The sequence below is a fragment of the Hippopotamus amphibius genome, chromosome 12 (genome assembly GCF_030028045.1).
Source record: "Hippopotamus amphibius kiboko isolate mHipAmp2 chromosome 12, mHipAmp2.hap2, whole genome shotgun sequence".
In the NCBI taxonomy this organism is placed as follows: Eukaryota; Metazoa; Chordata; class Mammalia; order Artiodactyla; family Hippopotamidae; genus Hippopotamus; species Hippopotamus amphibius.
This window is the reverse complement of record NC_080197.1, coordinates 95,840,238-95,856,013: the sequence shown is the minus strand read 5'-3', so window position 1 is coordinate 95,856,013 and position 15,776 is coordinate 95,840,238. Positions and strand designations below refer to the sequence as shown.

Here is a 15,776-nt window from a genome sequence, read left to right as displayed (position 1 = left end):
ACACAGAATGGGCTAATGTAGGAGATGCTCGAAAAAGTATTGCACATGGAGGTCGTTGTTGCACTTGATTGTGCTGGGAAAGAAGACAGTGGCCAGGCCAGACCCAAGAATTTGAACTTTATTCCTGGGCAGTAGGAGGTGTTGAAGAAGTGTAACTTTTTGTCATAGATAAGGAGGTTGTGATTTCTGCAGTTTGGGCAGAGTAATCTGTCAACATTTCTAATTCCATACACAGAAATAGCAGTTCTTAAACACATAACTGCAAAAATGAAGCAGCCATCCCCAAAAAACTTTGGATGTGCCTCTCTCTTTTCTTTAGTTTCATAAAGATATAATTTAGGAAGGAATAATTTTTCTTGGTCCTTTTAAAGGAAAGCGTGTGTGACAACTCCTTTTCATCAAATACATAAAACATTTGGTTGGGGTTTGATAATGATACTTTCCCTGTAGATGCTGGGGAATCTATAAATTACCTTTTTAATAAAACTTAGGCCAGCACCTGCAAATTATGGTCGCCTTCATTATTATCCTGTTTTAGACCTCCAAGACCTCTTACTGGCACTACTGTGAAAGCTAACTTGGCTGTTTTTGCCCTGTCTCTCTCTGTCTCTGCCTCATGTTTCCGGTACTACCACAAGTATGTCAAATCTAAAGCACTATTTTGATGGTACCACTTAGCTGCTCAAAAACTTTTTTTTATGGTGACAGTTGCCTGAAGAATAGAAACAAAGTTGCATGTCATTTGAGACCATCTGAAATCTGGCCATAACTTACTGCTAGCACTTCTCCCTGTAATGTATCCCACCTTCTATCCAAACAAGTCATTGGAACATACCTTGTTCTTTCCTTTGCCACACTTTGCATCTTATCAGCAATATTTGTTGAATATTATCCATCAAGATCCATCCATCTTTTCCATGAAGTTTTTTGTATGTCCATAAGAACCTTGTGTGTATATTTCTGTAATGCACACAAGGTTACATCTTATAATTTGGTACATTTTATGCATCTTCTGAGGGACTGTGTCTCATTTGTCTTATTATTTGTGATAAAACAGGTGGTTTATGAATGAGAGGTTAAAGTTACTATAACAGCGTTTAAAAAGTTGTCATTGAAACTTTATATAAACGTATAATTTTTGGGACTTCCCTGGTGGTCCAGTGGTTAAGACTGCACGCTCCCAAAGCAGGGGGCGTGGGTTCAATCCCTGGTTGGAGAGCTAAAAAACTAAGATCCCTCACGCTGCATGGCGCAGCCTAAATATATATATATATATATATATGTATTATTTATATATATATATTTATATATATATATTTTTCTTTTATTTCCAGTGTCTGTCAAGATGGAATTCTTCTTTGCCAGACTCCCATTGAGTTAACGCTGCGTAAGTTTTGAAATCATGATGCAAGTTTAAGATATCTACTTTGATTAAAATAAGCAGATCAAGAGGCCCTGGATTAACAACTTCCTTTGTCCCACAGAGAATTGTTCTGGAGGGGCTGAATATGTTGACTGTAGTGATCCTAAGGCACAGAGAAGAGTTGATAGTACATGTAGCACTCGGAACATACCTACTTTTGATGTAAGTAACGTGGCATTAGAGTTTAGTTTTTTAAAACTTTTGTTTCAGTGAAGAAGGAAATTAAAACAGTAACAAAAAGTTATTAGAAGGTCTTATAATTTTTTGAGTGTCATTTTGACTTGTCAGATGTTGACTCTACATGTCTACTTGGTATATTCATGCATTGTCGATTAAAACCGATAATGTGATGTATTTAGACTAGTGCCTCATGGTGTATATTTTATATTTATTCCTGTAGGAGAACTTGCCTTGCAAGCGTGGGTGCTACTGTCCTGTAGGATTGGTTCGAAATTCTAAAGGGAACTGTGTCTTTCCTGATGACTGCCCATGCTCTTTTGGTGGACGAGAGTATGACCAAGGAAGTGTCACCTCGGTTGGCTGCAACAAATGGTGCATAATAAAGGATTACTCTTTTATTTGTTTTGGATATTAGAAAGTGTACAATCTGCTCTTATTTTTATGGGAAAGAAGTCATACTTTGGGATATTTGGAAAAATAATGGTCAACTGTAGTTAGAAAAAATGCTATTTTTAAAATAGAAATTATATAGAGCATTACATGTGATAAACATCACACAATGAAGAAACTGCAAAATTTAAACCAATATGAAACATTGTTTTGTGCTTCTTTACAAAAACAATATGAGTATATGAATCTTGGCATCATGTAATTACCACACTGTATCATTGTTTTCTTTTAGTACTTGTGTAAAAGGATCTTGGAACTGTACACAAGATGAATGTCAGACAACCTGCCATATCTATGGGGAAGGTCATGTTAGAAATTTTGATGGAAAAAGTTACAGCTTTGATGGTCTCTGCCAATATTCATTTGTTGAGGTAATTACAAGTGTGTTTTATCACAATTTTTCTTTACTTCTTAATATTTATTTGTAGAGGAGTTCTGGAGAATTTTATTCTCAAAATGTGAAATAAAAAAAAAAAATGACCCTTTGTATGTTTCTTAAAGGCAGTAAAATGTAACATAATGTAATGATAATTCTGGAGGCAGTAGGCCTAGATTTCACTCCTGGCTCTGCCATTTCTCAGATCTGTGACTTACTTTGGGCACACATGTTAATTTCTCTGTCTCAGATTCCTTAGCTATACAGTGGGGATGGAAAGAGCCCCCACTTGAAACCAAATTAGAGAAAATATTGGAGAACATATTAAATGCTCAATAAATGTTAGATGTCATTATTTTTACAGCAGCACTATCAACAACGACAGCTGCCTTTTTATCAGCGCTTCTTTGCCAAGCAAATTTACATATTTTATTACATTTAATCAGTTACAATATAAAAGGCTTATATTATTATTCCTATGATGGAAATGAAGAAATTGAGGATTAGAGAGGTTCAGCAGGATGAACTACTAAGTAGAAAATGCCATATTCAAACCCGGATCTGTCTGATTGTGGAGTTCATGCTTGCTGCATACACCTAAACTTCTTCCTAAGTCATGTGTAACGGGTGAAATTTGGATTGTTTTGCACTGGTTTTGATTGAATATCAAATTTCATATAAATCACTGAGGAAAAAACCACATTTTTATCTATTTGCAGAGCCTAGAAATAAACCTAAGGTTATAAACTTACACAGTTTAAATATATACACATCTATGGTATAGTTCTAAACTTGTATAGAAGTAATGGGAAAAGGCCTGAGTCAAAACAAGTTAACTAGTTTGGACTCAGCCAAGGCTACAGACCTGTAATAACAGTTAAACCGCTGGCTTTTGGAAATTCCATAACACAACATATGGTAATTTATTGAGTATTAGGTGTCACTGCCTAAGAAATATTTGTCCAGTACAAAATATTATAATGGAGTTCCATGTCCCTGATTTAAACTATTTTTAACATTTAATTTTTAAAGGATTATTGTGGTGGTGAAAATGGCACATTCCGTATTCTAACCGAAAGCGTCCCGTGCTGTGAAGATGGGCTTACATGCTCAAGAAAAATTATAGTTGCTTTGCAGGTACAGTACTATTTCTCTTCATTTTCTCTTTCTCTCAGATTATGAACTGCCAAATAATGACGTTATTGTAAGTTTGTCCTTTCATTTACAGGATCATAATATTGTCTTGCATGATGGTAAAGTCACAGCAGTCAAAACTACAGAAAGTAAGGAATGTGAACTCAGTGGAACTTCGTACTCTGTTCATACAGTTGGCCTGTACTTGATTCTGAAAATTTTAGGTGGAATAACCATAATTTGGGACAAAAATACAAGAATTTCTGTTATACTGGATCCACGCTGGAATGTATGTATATCACATTCATATATATATAATAACATAATGTAACAGAAGCCAATAACATAATAGAAGCAAAATCACTTTTGCTTCTGAGAATTAGAGACATATTCGAATGTGGAAAGTGGGAGACTGAGTCTTTGTTATAGAACAAGGCTCCACATCTATTCAGCCTTACATGAAACATTAAATGTAATCAAAGATGATAGGCAATAGATGCAATAAACACAAAGCATTCTAGTTTAGCCATATTTGGTTGCTTGGTGTATAGATAGAATTAATATAATCCTTGGAGCAAATATTCTAAGATCATAGGAGTGTACTCCTGTATAATTTGAAGCTAGTACATATAATTATTTTTTAATTCTTAAGGCATTTATCTTGGTCAATACTAGATCATTTTGCAATATAGGATATCAGATTAAATGGGAGCAGAACCTTATCTAGAGATTCTGTTTTCTTTCCAAAAATTGGAATTTAAAATAGATTTATAAAATATACAATCTTGATATCTCTATCATCTATCTATCTATCTAATCTATCTATCTAATCATCATCTATCTATCCATCCATATCTATCCCTCTATATATCTGTAAGCTAAACTCACTTTTAAATTTCCCTTTCTGATCTATATAGGGCAAAGTGTGTGGTCTCTGTGGAAATAACAATGGCGATCTTAAGGATGATTTCACAACGAGATACTCATCAGTAGCTGCTGGAGCACTGGAATTTGGAAATAGTTGGAAAACGAGTCAAGAATGTTCAGACACAGTAGCTCAAACCTTCCCATGTGACTCAAACCCATACTGTAAAGCCTGGGCTGTGCGGAAATGCGAGATCATCCGGGACAGCACCTTCAGAGACTGCCACAATAAGGTAGTGGGGCTCTGAGGGCGATGACAGGCACAGGCTTTGCTCGCAGACACTCAGATGCTGTGCTCTCCCTAGGTGGACCCCAGTGCGTACTACGACGCGTGTGTTGAGGAAGCCTGTGCGTGCGACATGGAGGGGAAGTACCTGGGATTCTGCACGGCGGTGGCGATGTACGCGGAGGCGTGCAGTGCAGTTGGAGTCTGTGTCACGTGGAGAAAACCAGATCTCTGTCGTAAGTGAGGTCCATATGTTGTTGTTCTTTAAAACTCAATTGGACAGAATTGTTTTATTAGACAATCAGTCTTCTCATTTTCTATGAAACACATATTCTTGTGCATAGACATGTTAATATGTTTGGTCATGATGGAAAAAATATCTATTTAAAACAATGCAGCCCCTGGCACAGCGCATCGAATTCAATTTTAGTTTCAAAAGTTCTTCTGTTCACAGGGGAAAATTGAATGCTGATGGAAAGTATTTCTTATTCATAATTCGATGAACAATGAACTGTTTACCTATCTTGGTACAGTTATATGTATATATTTTTTTCATTCACGATCCCTTGTTTAATAGAAAATTTGCTTTGCTGGAGGTAATAAGCATGCTTGGAGACATTTCCCCTCCTTCCCCATGGCTGGTCGTCTATCACTGCCTTTCTGATTTTCAGACTCCGAAGTGGCTGACTCCAGTCTCCCTGAGGCTCCCCACCCCCCACCCCCACTCACTGCTGGCTCTTTGGTGCCGTCGTGCAGTTTGGAGCCCCGAGTGTGTTTGCACTCACTTTCTTTATTTTTCCTATAGTTTCATTCTTTTTTTTTTTTTTTTTAAAGCTCTTTATTGGAATATATTTGCTTTATACTTTTGTACCAGTTTTTCAGGTATGCCAAAGTGAATCAGCTGTATTTATACATATATATATGGTGGAATAGTGGTGCGCAGAGCTGCCTTCCAGTTATATATTCTTAAATATTTACCGCATATATCACTTTTGGTTGAAGTCCTCACACATCATCTTGAAAGCTTTTTTAAAGTTCTAGTCAAGAGAAACTGTAAAATGAATATAAACTGAATTTTGGTGTGTGTGGAATGTGGTACCTTTAGCAGAAATCAGTCAACTCTTTTCCTTCCAAAGGAAGGTATGATCAGAGAAAATGTGACAAATGAGAAATATTGAAATTGAATCCTCATTTTATTTAGTTTTTTATGTACAGCTTTATATATTATGTTGAAATCTTTAGTTACCTCATTTGGAAACTCGTTATTTACATATTAAAGAAGCCTAATTTTCCTAGAGATTTATTTTTCTCATTTAAGCTTAGACATTAAAACCATGACTAGAGACTATGACCTAAAATAGCTCAAAACCGGGAAAATTAATGTTTACTCTTCCACCTCAAACCAATCTTATTGTGAGATGTCAAAGAAAAGTGTATTTTGATTCTATATGCTTTCCCTCCTTTTGTAAGCTATTTTGGCTCATATGGCAATTTGGATAAAGCCAAAGGAACTTGATAAGACAAAATGATACACTTTAGGTCTGTTTATTATTAGGATCATTCAAAATCTCTTATGAAAATGCTTTGAAAATGAGAGTTGAAAATTGTCATCTAATGAATGCAAGTAATTTGCTATAATTCAATCATAGCTGTCTACTGTGATTATTATAATGCACCTGGAGAATGCAGCTGGCACTACGAACCTTGTGGTACAGTGACCGCAAAAACATGCAAAGATCGAGTAATTGGCCAGAAATTTTCTGCACTTTTAGAAGGTGAGACAAATTTTAATAATATCCATGAAAAGGTGCAATTACACTGATATCTTAAAACTGGAAAATGTTGTTAGTTTCTGATAACTCAGTGTCTTACATTTTGTAATTTAATGAAGAGTTATTTATCTTTATTATGACATGAATATTTCTACATTAGAAATATTTTCTCTAGACATGAATTCTCTGTTTAACAGGAGAAAGAGAGAGAGAGAGAGAACATAGTCCACTGATCCCACTGGCAATCTTTATACATTTCATTAGACAAGGTAGTTTTTCGAGAAGGTAGTTTCAGAATGAAACATATAATATAATCTCACTTGAATGGAGGCCAATTAAATATATCCCACCGTTAAAAAGTACTTTATTCCTTGCATTACATATCTTAGCGAAAAAGAGCAAAGTGGCAAGAAAACAAGATGATACAAAAACTTTCCAAAAGTCACATCTGTGTTAAATCCCAGGCTTTGGGATCCTTTCAGCCCACTTTATTATGATTTCTGCTATCTTCATCTACCCTTGCAAAAGTAGATATTTAGAACTGGCATTCACATTTCAAGACACATATTTATCCAAGTCTTGTGTTATGTTCAACATGGTGGCTGTCATTAAAGTAGTAAAGCGTTTAAAAACATTTTAGGAAACATTTTAGAAAAAGTTCAATCAGCCAAAGTTGCTAAGTTCTCAGGTTGATATTTCATTGCAAGAGGATCTGAATCCTGTTGAATTTTATATATTGTTCGCTAAGAGTTATGCTGTTGTTTTGCTATTATCTACTTCAGTTCATGGAATCATTGAAGTAAGTTTACAAGTTTCAGCAAACAAAGATGAACTGCGGGTCATTTTTACACACAGGCTGTTATGCTAAGTGCCCAGACAGTGCTCCCTACCTGGATGAGAACATCATGAAATGTGTCAGTTTGTCTGAGTGCAGCTGCTTCTATAATGATATCATACCAGCCGGTGAAGTGATCCAAGATGACTGTGGGAGAACATGGTACATTCTTTACTAACTGTCCAATAGTTCTGTTTCTTCCAGTTTTTATTTAGAAAACAATTAAGAAAAAAATCAATGAATATTGTTTTTCAATCTTTATTGGAATATAATAGCTTAACACTCTTGTGCCAGTTTCCGCTGTACAACAAAGCGTATCAGCTGTATTTATATGTATATCCCCACATCCCCTCCCTCTTGAGCCTCCCTCCCACTCTCTCTATCCCACACCTCTAGGTCATCACCAGTTATTGAGTTGATCTTGTGTCATGCAGTTGCTTCCCATTAGCTATCTATTTTTACATTTGGTAGTATATAAATGTCAATACTACTCTTTCACTTTGTCCCAGCTTCTCCTCCCCCACGCCCCCCACTGTGTCCTCAAGTGTGTTCTCCACATCTGCATCTTTATTCTTCGTCTGCACTGAGTTCATTGGTACCATTCTTTTGGATTCCATATATATGTGTTAGCATACGGTATTTGTTTTTCTCTAACTTACTTCGCCCTGTATGACAGACTCTCTAGGTCCATCCACCTCACTACAAATAACTCAATTTCATTCGTCTTTATGGCTGAGTACAGTGAATATATTTTTTAACTCTGTTATTTCTAAATTAGAAGGCCAGCTTTAGGTTCAGTTTTATTTATGTTGGTTATTTTCTGTTTTCAGTAAACATACATATCAACAAATGGTTTGTTAAATCTTAAGCTTGTTGCAGGAGACAGCACAGAAAATGTCACTATGTAGTTTTGGGTAAAAAGAAATGTTTCATTCCATAAATGTAAGATCATGTTTACAGGCTTTCAGACAGTGAATGCAAGTAAAGAGGGGAGGTTTGTACTAGAGCAGCATGGCCATCAAAAAACGTCATGTTTGAAACTGAAAATATAAGAACTAACTTTACAGCTTGACTCCAAACATTCCATTAGGTCCCAAGAACTCCTCAGTGAAAAGATCAGGAAACAGTCAAGAAAAAAACAAAAAAACAAACCAAAAACCAAAAAAAAACCCCAAAAAACACCCACCCCAATTTGCATGCATCACATGTTCTTGGGGAAACAATTATTTACTATTCTCTTATTTGGTTCTGTTTTGATTTTCACTGTTAGACAATTTGTTGTTTTAAATTTGGGAGATGTATGTAATTAGGAGCTAAAAATTTCAACCTCATTCTTGGTTTTTTTTTTTTTTGATTGTTTCTTTTTTTGTTTATAATTTAACTTTCAGCTATTGCATCGCAGGAGAGTTGGATTGCAGTGGTGAGTCATTATGTTTTATTCTAATTGATTTAGGAAAGATGAGATAAAGGGTTTGGAGTCTTTTCAGACCATCAGCAGCAGAGGAGTAGGTACTTAATGCTTTAGACTGCTCAGTGGGTTGAGACAATTCTGTTTCAGTGTATTTGATCACGTTGGGTAAGTTCAAAACCAATGCTGCAAAGGCATTTCCAACCACTGGTAGATGGGGCAGTTCTCCTGCCACATTCCTGCCTGTCTGCAGATTCTGGGATATAAGGGAGTGAGACATCAATTACAATAGTTTAATAAAGGGATGGAGTGGAAGGTGAGGATTATATAGATAGAAATAAATGCTTGAAGGATTACTCATGTGCAACATATCTTAAAAAGAAATTTCAATAAGCTTCAAAAGAATATGTAAATGTTCCTCTTTTGTATTCGAAATCGCAAGAAGTGAAATAAAAAAGACAGATAACTCATAGGCAACTTGAGTTTTAGAATTTTTTTTCACAATTTTTCATTCATGTCGATAACAGTAATTTATGATTATTTCAGAAACTGCTCCTACGAATTCAACATTTACAGGTAAAATCATCATTGTGGTTTAAATGTGTATTTCTGTTTTCTTTTTATGGAAAATCACTTATAGTTTCACATGAATCTGTGCCAGTAAAAGATATGCTGGTGGATATGCAGATATAAAATTTCAAATTAAAATGAATAGTTACTAGATAACGTCAAAATATTATTTCATTATACCCCTGTGAATTAACTTAGGAACATGATTAGAACGTACAATAGGTATTGTATACATGTTAGTTAAATATCATCATCCAAAGCTTGACATTTTAAGATGATAATTGGAATAAGCGGAATGAAAAAGAAGTAAATGTAGTCTGCTGTGAAGCAAATATTTTGAAATCATGATTGTACTGGGAGTTGACTTGAAAACATAGAAATAAAAGTTATTTTTCTTAATTCATGTATCTGTTGCAAGCTATAAGATTATTTCAATTGTGTCCATTCAAGAGAGTACTGGGAAAAATGCAGTTTGAGTTTGAAACTTTTAATGCATTAGTGATATGAGTGTACTTAGGGTTGCTGCAGTACACTTAAGCATTCCTGTCTTGTGTGATTGAAGGATAGAATTTATTTCCTGTTGATCAATATTTGGAGGTGGTGCCAGTTAAGAGATAGTAAATTGGAAGCCTTAGGTTTTGGTAATATAATTAGTATGTGATTGTCAGTGAAGAACTATTTATTTTAGTTACCACTTGTTACTTTCCTAAAGCTAAGGTATCACATGTCAGGGTACATCTTGGCCCATAAATAGACCTTATAAAGTTCCTGTGAGATTTTGGTAAAGTGGTATTAACAGAAAATAATTGGTTATTTTTGTTGAACATGCAGTAAGTATATAGAGTTATTCATATTGATTTAAATGAAAGATTGTTTTGTCAGTTAACCTCTGCATATAATTTCAAAAACTTTTATTGAGTTTATGGCAACTGGTTTCTTGAACTAAATTTGCCAGCAAAATTATTTAAGTAATTTATTTTCATAAATGTTGTCTTCCCTAAACAGTTTCTACTACAACAGCTACCTCCATACTAAGCACTGAAGCAGGTAAAAAAAAAAATGCTTGTTTTTTAGCTTCTAAATAAGCATCAAAGTGAATTTGCAACTCAGGCATTTTGGTTCTTTTTTGAAATTTGCCATTCTGTATTTATTTCCTAAATGCCAAATAGCAGGGTCTACATCCAATTATGATATTGGTGAAGAACCTCTTCTCTATTCAGAGATCATGTGTCTTAAAAACGACACTGTGCATATTACTAATTTGGGGAAGAATGGCTGCAGAAGAAAATTCTATGCTAAATTCTTTGAAAATAATTTATATTTTCTTTTCAACTGACACCAAGGCATTTTAACTTTAATTGAATACTTTGTAACTAAAGCAGTGGTAAAAGAAGTACAGGAGTATCTGATAAATGAATTTAACTGTTAGATTTCATCATTTATTTCATTCTAGAGATACCTAACCGTGTCTAAATAATTACTTTGTAATCTTATCTTTCAACACCATTTTGACATACATTTCCAAATATTTGTCTCCTCCGTTGTATAGCAATTACACTGGTGACCAGTAGCTCGGGTACAGGTAAGCCATAATCATTAATCACAACTTAATCAAGAGGGCGTTAAAAAAAAAATCCAAAACATCCTTTTTCAGTATCATACCTTCGCAATTAAACTTTCCGGGGGAGATTCTGTTTTCTGTTTTTGTTTTGTTTGTTTTTAATATTTTAGAGAGAGACTTTGGAAAAAAGATATTGTACAAAGTGATGAGTCTGACTTTTTACTTGTGGTCTATAGATTTTAAACTTCAATTTTACATTATGACATCCATTTACCTATATAATCAAATTTCTCTGAAACAGTAATTTCAAGTTGATCCATTTTATGCATGACCGTAGATGTTATCAGTAACACAATTTTCCTTCCACACGAAACATTTTTTTCCCATTATGTTCTCCAATTCAGCAGCTTCCATTCCAGAGATGACAACACCAAGCAGTGAAATAACAGGTAGGTGAAGGTTTTTATATATTAAAATTGTTTTCTACATATTAGAATCAACAGACCCACTCTCCTATACTTAGGACCTTTGTCTTCCCCTAACTGAACACTGTTTTTCTTTCTCCTGCTGTTTATTACTTTCCGCAGTCTGGCTGTCTCTGTATATACACATATATTTTAAAACATAGTATTTTTATTGAGGTAGGTATAATTGGCATATAACATTATAATAGTTTCAGGTGTCCAACATAATGATTTGATATTTGTATATGGTGCAAAATGATCACCACCGTAAATCTAGGTAACATCCTTGAAGTCACAAATTATGATTTGCCATCCTTGTATTCCCAATTGCAATTAGTCCCAAGCTATATAATAGTATTCCATAAATATTTGTAGAATGAATAGATGATTCTTCTTTTCCCTATCCCAAATTTGTAATTCAGGTTTTTTCTCTTGGCACAGAATTTCTAGTGAAGGTTAGACTATTGATTAGGTGTTATTTACACTGATGAAGCTTATAGTTTATACATTTCGTTCATGGGTGCTAATATTTCTTCTCTAGAATACAAAGAGGTAGTGTAAAATCAAGACTATTTTTGGATTATAATTTTATATCATGATATAGAATTATGCCTAATTTGGGGTACTTTTGTAATTTTTAATGTTATTTTATTTATTTGGTACTTAATGCGTGTTGCTTATATTCAGAGGACAAACATGTAACTTCAAGGATCACCATCATAGTGTGGAGTATCATTAAAGTGCCCAACAGACATGTTTAATTTCTATCAAACTTCCTCTTATGTTGAATATCATTAGCAGCTCTGGCTCTTTTAATGTCAATTTTAAAAGACTGACATTTCAGAAATATTTTTCTTTATTCTATAATTGTACATTTATTTTTGAAGGCCTAGTAACAATTTCATCCCAAGAGTTGCTTAATATCCACTGCAGAATCATGTTCTAGCTACATATTATCTCAGCCGTAAACAATGGCCTGAATTTCTAATTCTCAACCTGATTCTAAGATAAGCAATCTGGTTCAGTTATATATGTCTCTTTCAGTTAAAATAAAATCATTGATTCAGCTACTAAAACTTTTGACTCTTGAGGCCATTTAAAGTATTCTTGACTGTTGACTTGGTGAATTGTATAGTCATGCATGAGTCATAAGCTATTTGGATAACTACTTCAATATGATGCTGATATCTGCATCCTGTATTAAAAGTAGGCAATCAGAAGAAAGAAAACTGGTTTGATTTTTTCCAGTTTATACATATATTTTCTTTTATTGCTTTTTCTTCCCCAAACATTTGGTTTTTAAAATAATATTCTGGCAATTTCCTTTTGTCAGTATTTTGTATTGTAGCAAGTAAACTTTTCAGATAAAACAGAAGGCCATGAGTAGATTACCTAGAGTTTTTGTGAGCAACTGATGAAGTTTTAGATGTAAAATTAATTTTAAAACACTACAAAAATCTCATCAATTGCTTCTGCCATAGCATTTAAAAAATTATAAATCTAATGTAGAGTTTAATTATAGGGAAGATTAACTAGGTGATTTTTTTCCTGAGTTCATTTGGTATTATTTATGACTTTTAATGCTTAACCTTACCAAATCCTAATATTTAATTTCACTGAAACTCTAGCAGACATTTTATGCTATGTAAGTATAATATTAACATTTTCCTAAAATATCATCTTAGTATTGTATTACAAGATACAGCTAATAATAACTTTTAATGAGGGTTTACTACATTTTAGTCGTTATATCAAGAAGTTTTTGTTCAATTTTTCATTAAATATCAACAATCTCCTGATTAAGTACTATTATTCTCCACAACACTCTTCCCCTCATATTTTACAGCAGAGGAGATTCAAAGAGCTTAAATATTTTTCCCAAGATTACAAAGATCAGAAGAAAAAGGGATTTTCTGGTATGATATGGAGAGAAATCAGGGTTGTTTTTCTTTTCCTTTTTATCCATGAGAGCCAGAAATTATAGTCAGAAATTATAATTTCACAGATGTGAATTATTAAGGCTGCCCCAACATTAATCTAAATCAGGAGACAAAAGTAGTTTTTAGAAGTTTATTTTTTCATGTTAAAACTGTGTAAATTTGCCACAAATCATATAAATTTTAAATAGATTTAATCAAATAATCCCAATACAAGGAAAACATTGATTATCAAATCAGTGGTAACTTTCCAGCGTTTATTGATAATGTAGATGTAGCTTTATCTTGTTGCTGGAATAAATTAGTAAGTGCTTACTTCCAAGCTGAACTGAGGCATATAAAATTTTGGATATTAATTAAATTTCAATTTTAAAATAATTATTAGTAGTTTAATCCTTAGCTCCTTGTCCATTACTCCACATCTTCTTTTCTGAGACTATGCCCATATCGTATGTAATAGGTGGGAATTTAGAAATCATTCAAATAGTGATTGATTTAGTTTCCTCAAAAATCTGTGACTTGGGGTCTCAGATTATACCACTTGGTTATCTTTGTTGATTCAGTTAACTGCATAACTATAAATTTTATACTTAAACTTGTGCTATAGATTCTTGGACTGGGTACAAAATATTCAGAATAAAATGCCACATTTCTGAATTTTAACAATCATAAGAGATAACATGTCCATTTACTGGTGACTGAAGAATTATAACAATCTACTTAAAGTGAGAATGGCAATCAGAAGAATCTCAGAAGTACTAGAATGTTTATTGATAGTCTTATTTGAAGCTCTTTAAAAAAAGCCAAGTTTAATGTTCTATTGATTTTCATTTTTCATGTAAGAATAAAGCATTTCATTTTAAGGCACACCAATATACTTTAAAAAAACAACTGGTTTTATAAATTCATCCAGTAAGCATTATGCCGCGGTGAAAATAAAACAAAGTATTTGCTTTTAGAACACATTTTTCTTTTTCTTTTTTTTCAAATTTTTATTGGAGTGTAGTTGCTTTACAATGTTGTGTTAGTTTCTACTGTACAGCAAAATGAATCAGCTATACATATGTATATATCTATTTATCTCCACTCTTTTTTTGATTTCCTTTCCATTTAGGTCACCACAGTGCATTAAGTAGATTTCCCTGTGCTGTACAGTATGTTCTCATTAACTGTCTATTTTATACATAGTATCAATAGTGTATATGTGTCAATCCCAATCTCCCAATTCCTCCCATCCACCTACCCCTTCCCCCCTTGGTATCCATCATTTGTTCTCTATGTCTGTTTCTCTATTTCTGCTTTGCAAATAAGATCATCTGTATCATTTTTAAAGGAAGTAAGGATCCTTTTCATGGAGCAATTGCCTTGCACGAATAATAGGCTCGAAAGTCCCATCTCTTTTACTGACATCAATGATTTAGAGTTGAACAGCACTTGACAAATTGTGATGAATTCGTAACTACATATGATTTTTTTTAGCTTTTTGGTGGTGAAGCTCTCTTGATCAGTGATGAGAAAAATGGATCCCCAGAGCTTAGTCATCATCACTAGCAAGTTTCTTGTTTCTTTCTCAATATAGTATGCCTCAACTAAAAATATTCAGACACTGAAAAGCAAAATGTGATATTTCCAGATGTAATATAGCTAGAAAGACATCATATTGAAGATGTGTTGCCTCTCTATGAACTGTCTACAATAGATGGAAGGATTTCGTTCTTAGACATGAGAACCCATTTTACCCAGAATTTTGGTTCACAGTCCCAGTGTTCTAGATGTACTTTCATTTTGGATAATATATTAATCCTTTTGAGTTGAACCAATATGATTAGTGGGTTAATTTAATTTAGCTAAAGCTGTTTTGTTTTTATTTTCTACATTGTCTTAAGATATCAATTTGATATAAAAATCCTATGATTATTGAAGTGGTAAGATTTATTTAAAAATGAGACTGTGCAGAAGGGCACATTTTTGCCATTACCTCGTTCCTTGCGTAAAGTACTTTTGATCAAATACTAGATCAAATACTTCCCTTTTCAAGTACTTTTCACTGGCCATTAGTTTTTGTTTTTGTTTGTTTTTGTTTTCTTACCTATAACTTGAAAAGATTATGCAGGTTATTTTAAAGTTCCTTCCATAAATTTAAATGACCTTCTCAGATAGATCAAAGGCATTCCTGCCAGACAGAAGGAGAAAGGGCAAGATCCTCAGAAGAGGACTGATGATGTGTTTGACTTTAAAACTTTAAAAGCACAAAGGAAGCAATAGGCAAAGCTTAAGCTTTTCTGCATGCCTTAGATATCTATTTTCTTTTCTATACAGTAAATGCTTTCAAAGGATTAAAATGCTCTGAAAGATGCCTAGCCAACCATTTCAATAATTATTTTTAGAAGAAAAATTATGCAATTATGTCTTTTTTCCTGTTTAGATTGATAGATCTTGACACAGAGCTAACATTTACTGAGCACTGTTCTAAGTACTTGACACATATTACCTCGTTTGATACAGAACTCTGTGAA

The 15,776-nt window shown here is 33.6% G+C and overlaps 1 protein-coding gene across 1 annotated transcript in view; it reads left to right on the top strand.

Moving 5' to 3' along the window:
- MUC19 (mucin 19, oligomeric) overlaps positions 1 to 15,776 on the top strand; it is a 154,241-nt gene that overhangs the window by 26,110 nt on the left and 112,355 nt on the right. Inside the window, exons 19-33 of the mRNA XM_057704185.1 lie at positions 1,335 to 1,387; positions 1,485 to 1,585; positions 1,824 to 1,975; positions 2,286 to 2,424; positions 3,462 to 3,566; positions 3,658 to 3,852; positions 4,481 to 4,720; positions 4,793 to 4,949; positions 6,363 to 6,488; positions 7,341 to 7,482; positions 8,709 to 8,740; positions 9,275 to 9,304; positions 10,304 to 10,345; positions 10,848 to 10,880; positions 11,264 to 11,308. Coding sequence (XP_057560168.1) covers positions 1,335 to 1,387; positions 1,485 to 1,585; positions 1,824 to 1,975; positions 2,286 to 2,424; positions 3,462 to 3,566; positions 3,658 to 3,852; positions 4,481 to 4,720; positions 4,793 to 4,949; positions 6,363 to 6,488; positions 7,341 to 7,482; positions 8,709 to 8,740; positions 9,275 to 9,304; positions 10,304 to 10,345; positions 10,848 to 10,880; positions 11,264 to 11,308 — 1,592 coding nt within the window. The remainder of the gene's footprint in view (positions 1 to 1,334; positions 1,388 to 1,484; positions 1,586 to 1,823; positions 1,976 to 2,285; positions 2,425 to 3,461; positions 3,567 to 3,657; positions 3,853 to 4,480; positions 4,721 to 4,792; positions 4,950 to 6,362; positions 6,489 to 7,340; positions 7,483 to 8,708; positions 8,741 to 9,274; positions 9,305 to 10,303; positions 10,346 to 10,847; positions 10,881 to 11,263; positions 11,309 to 15,776) is intronic.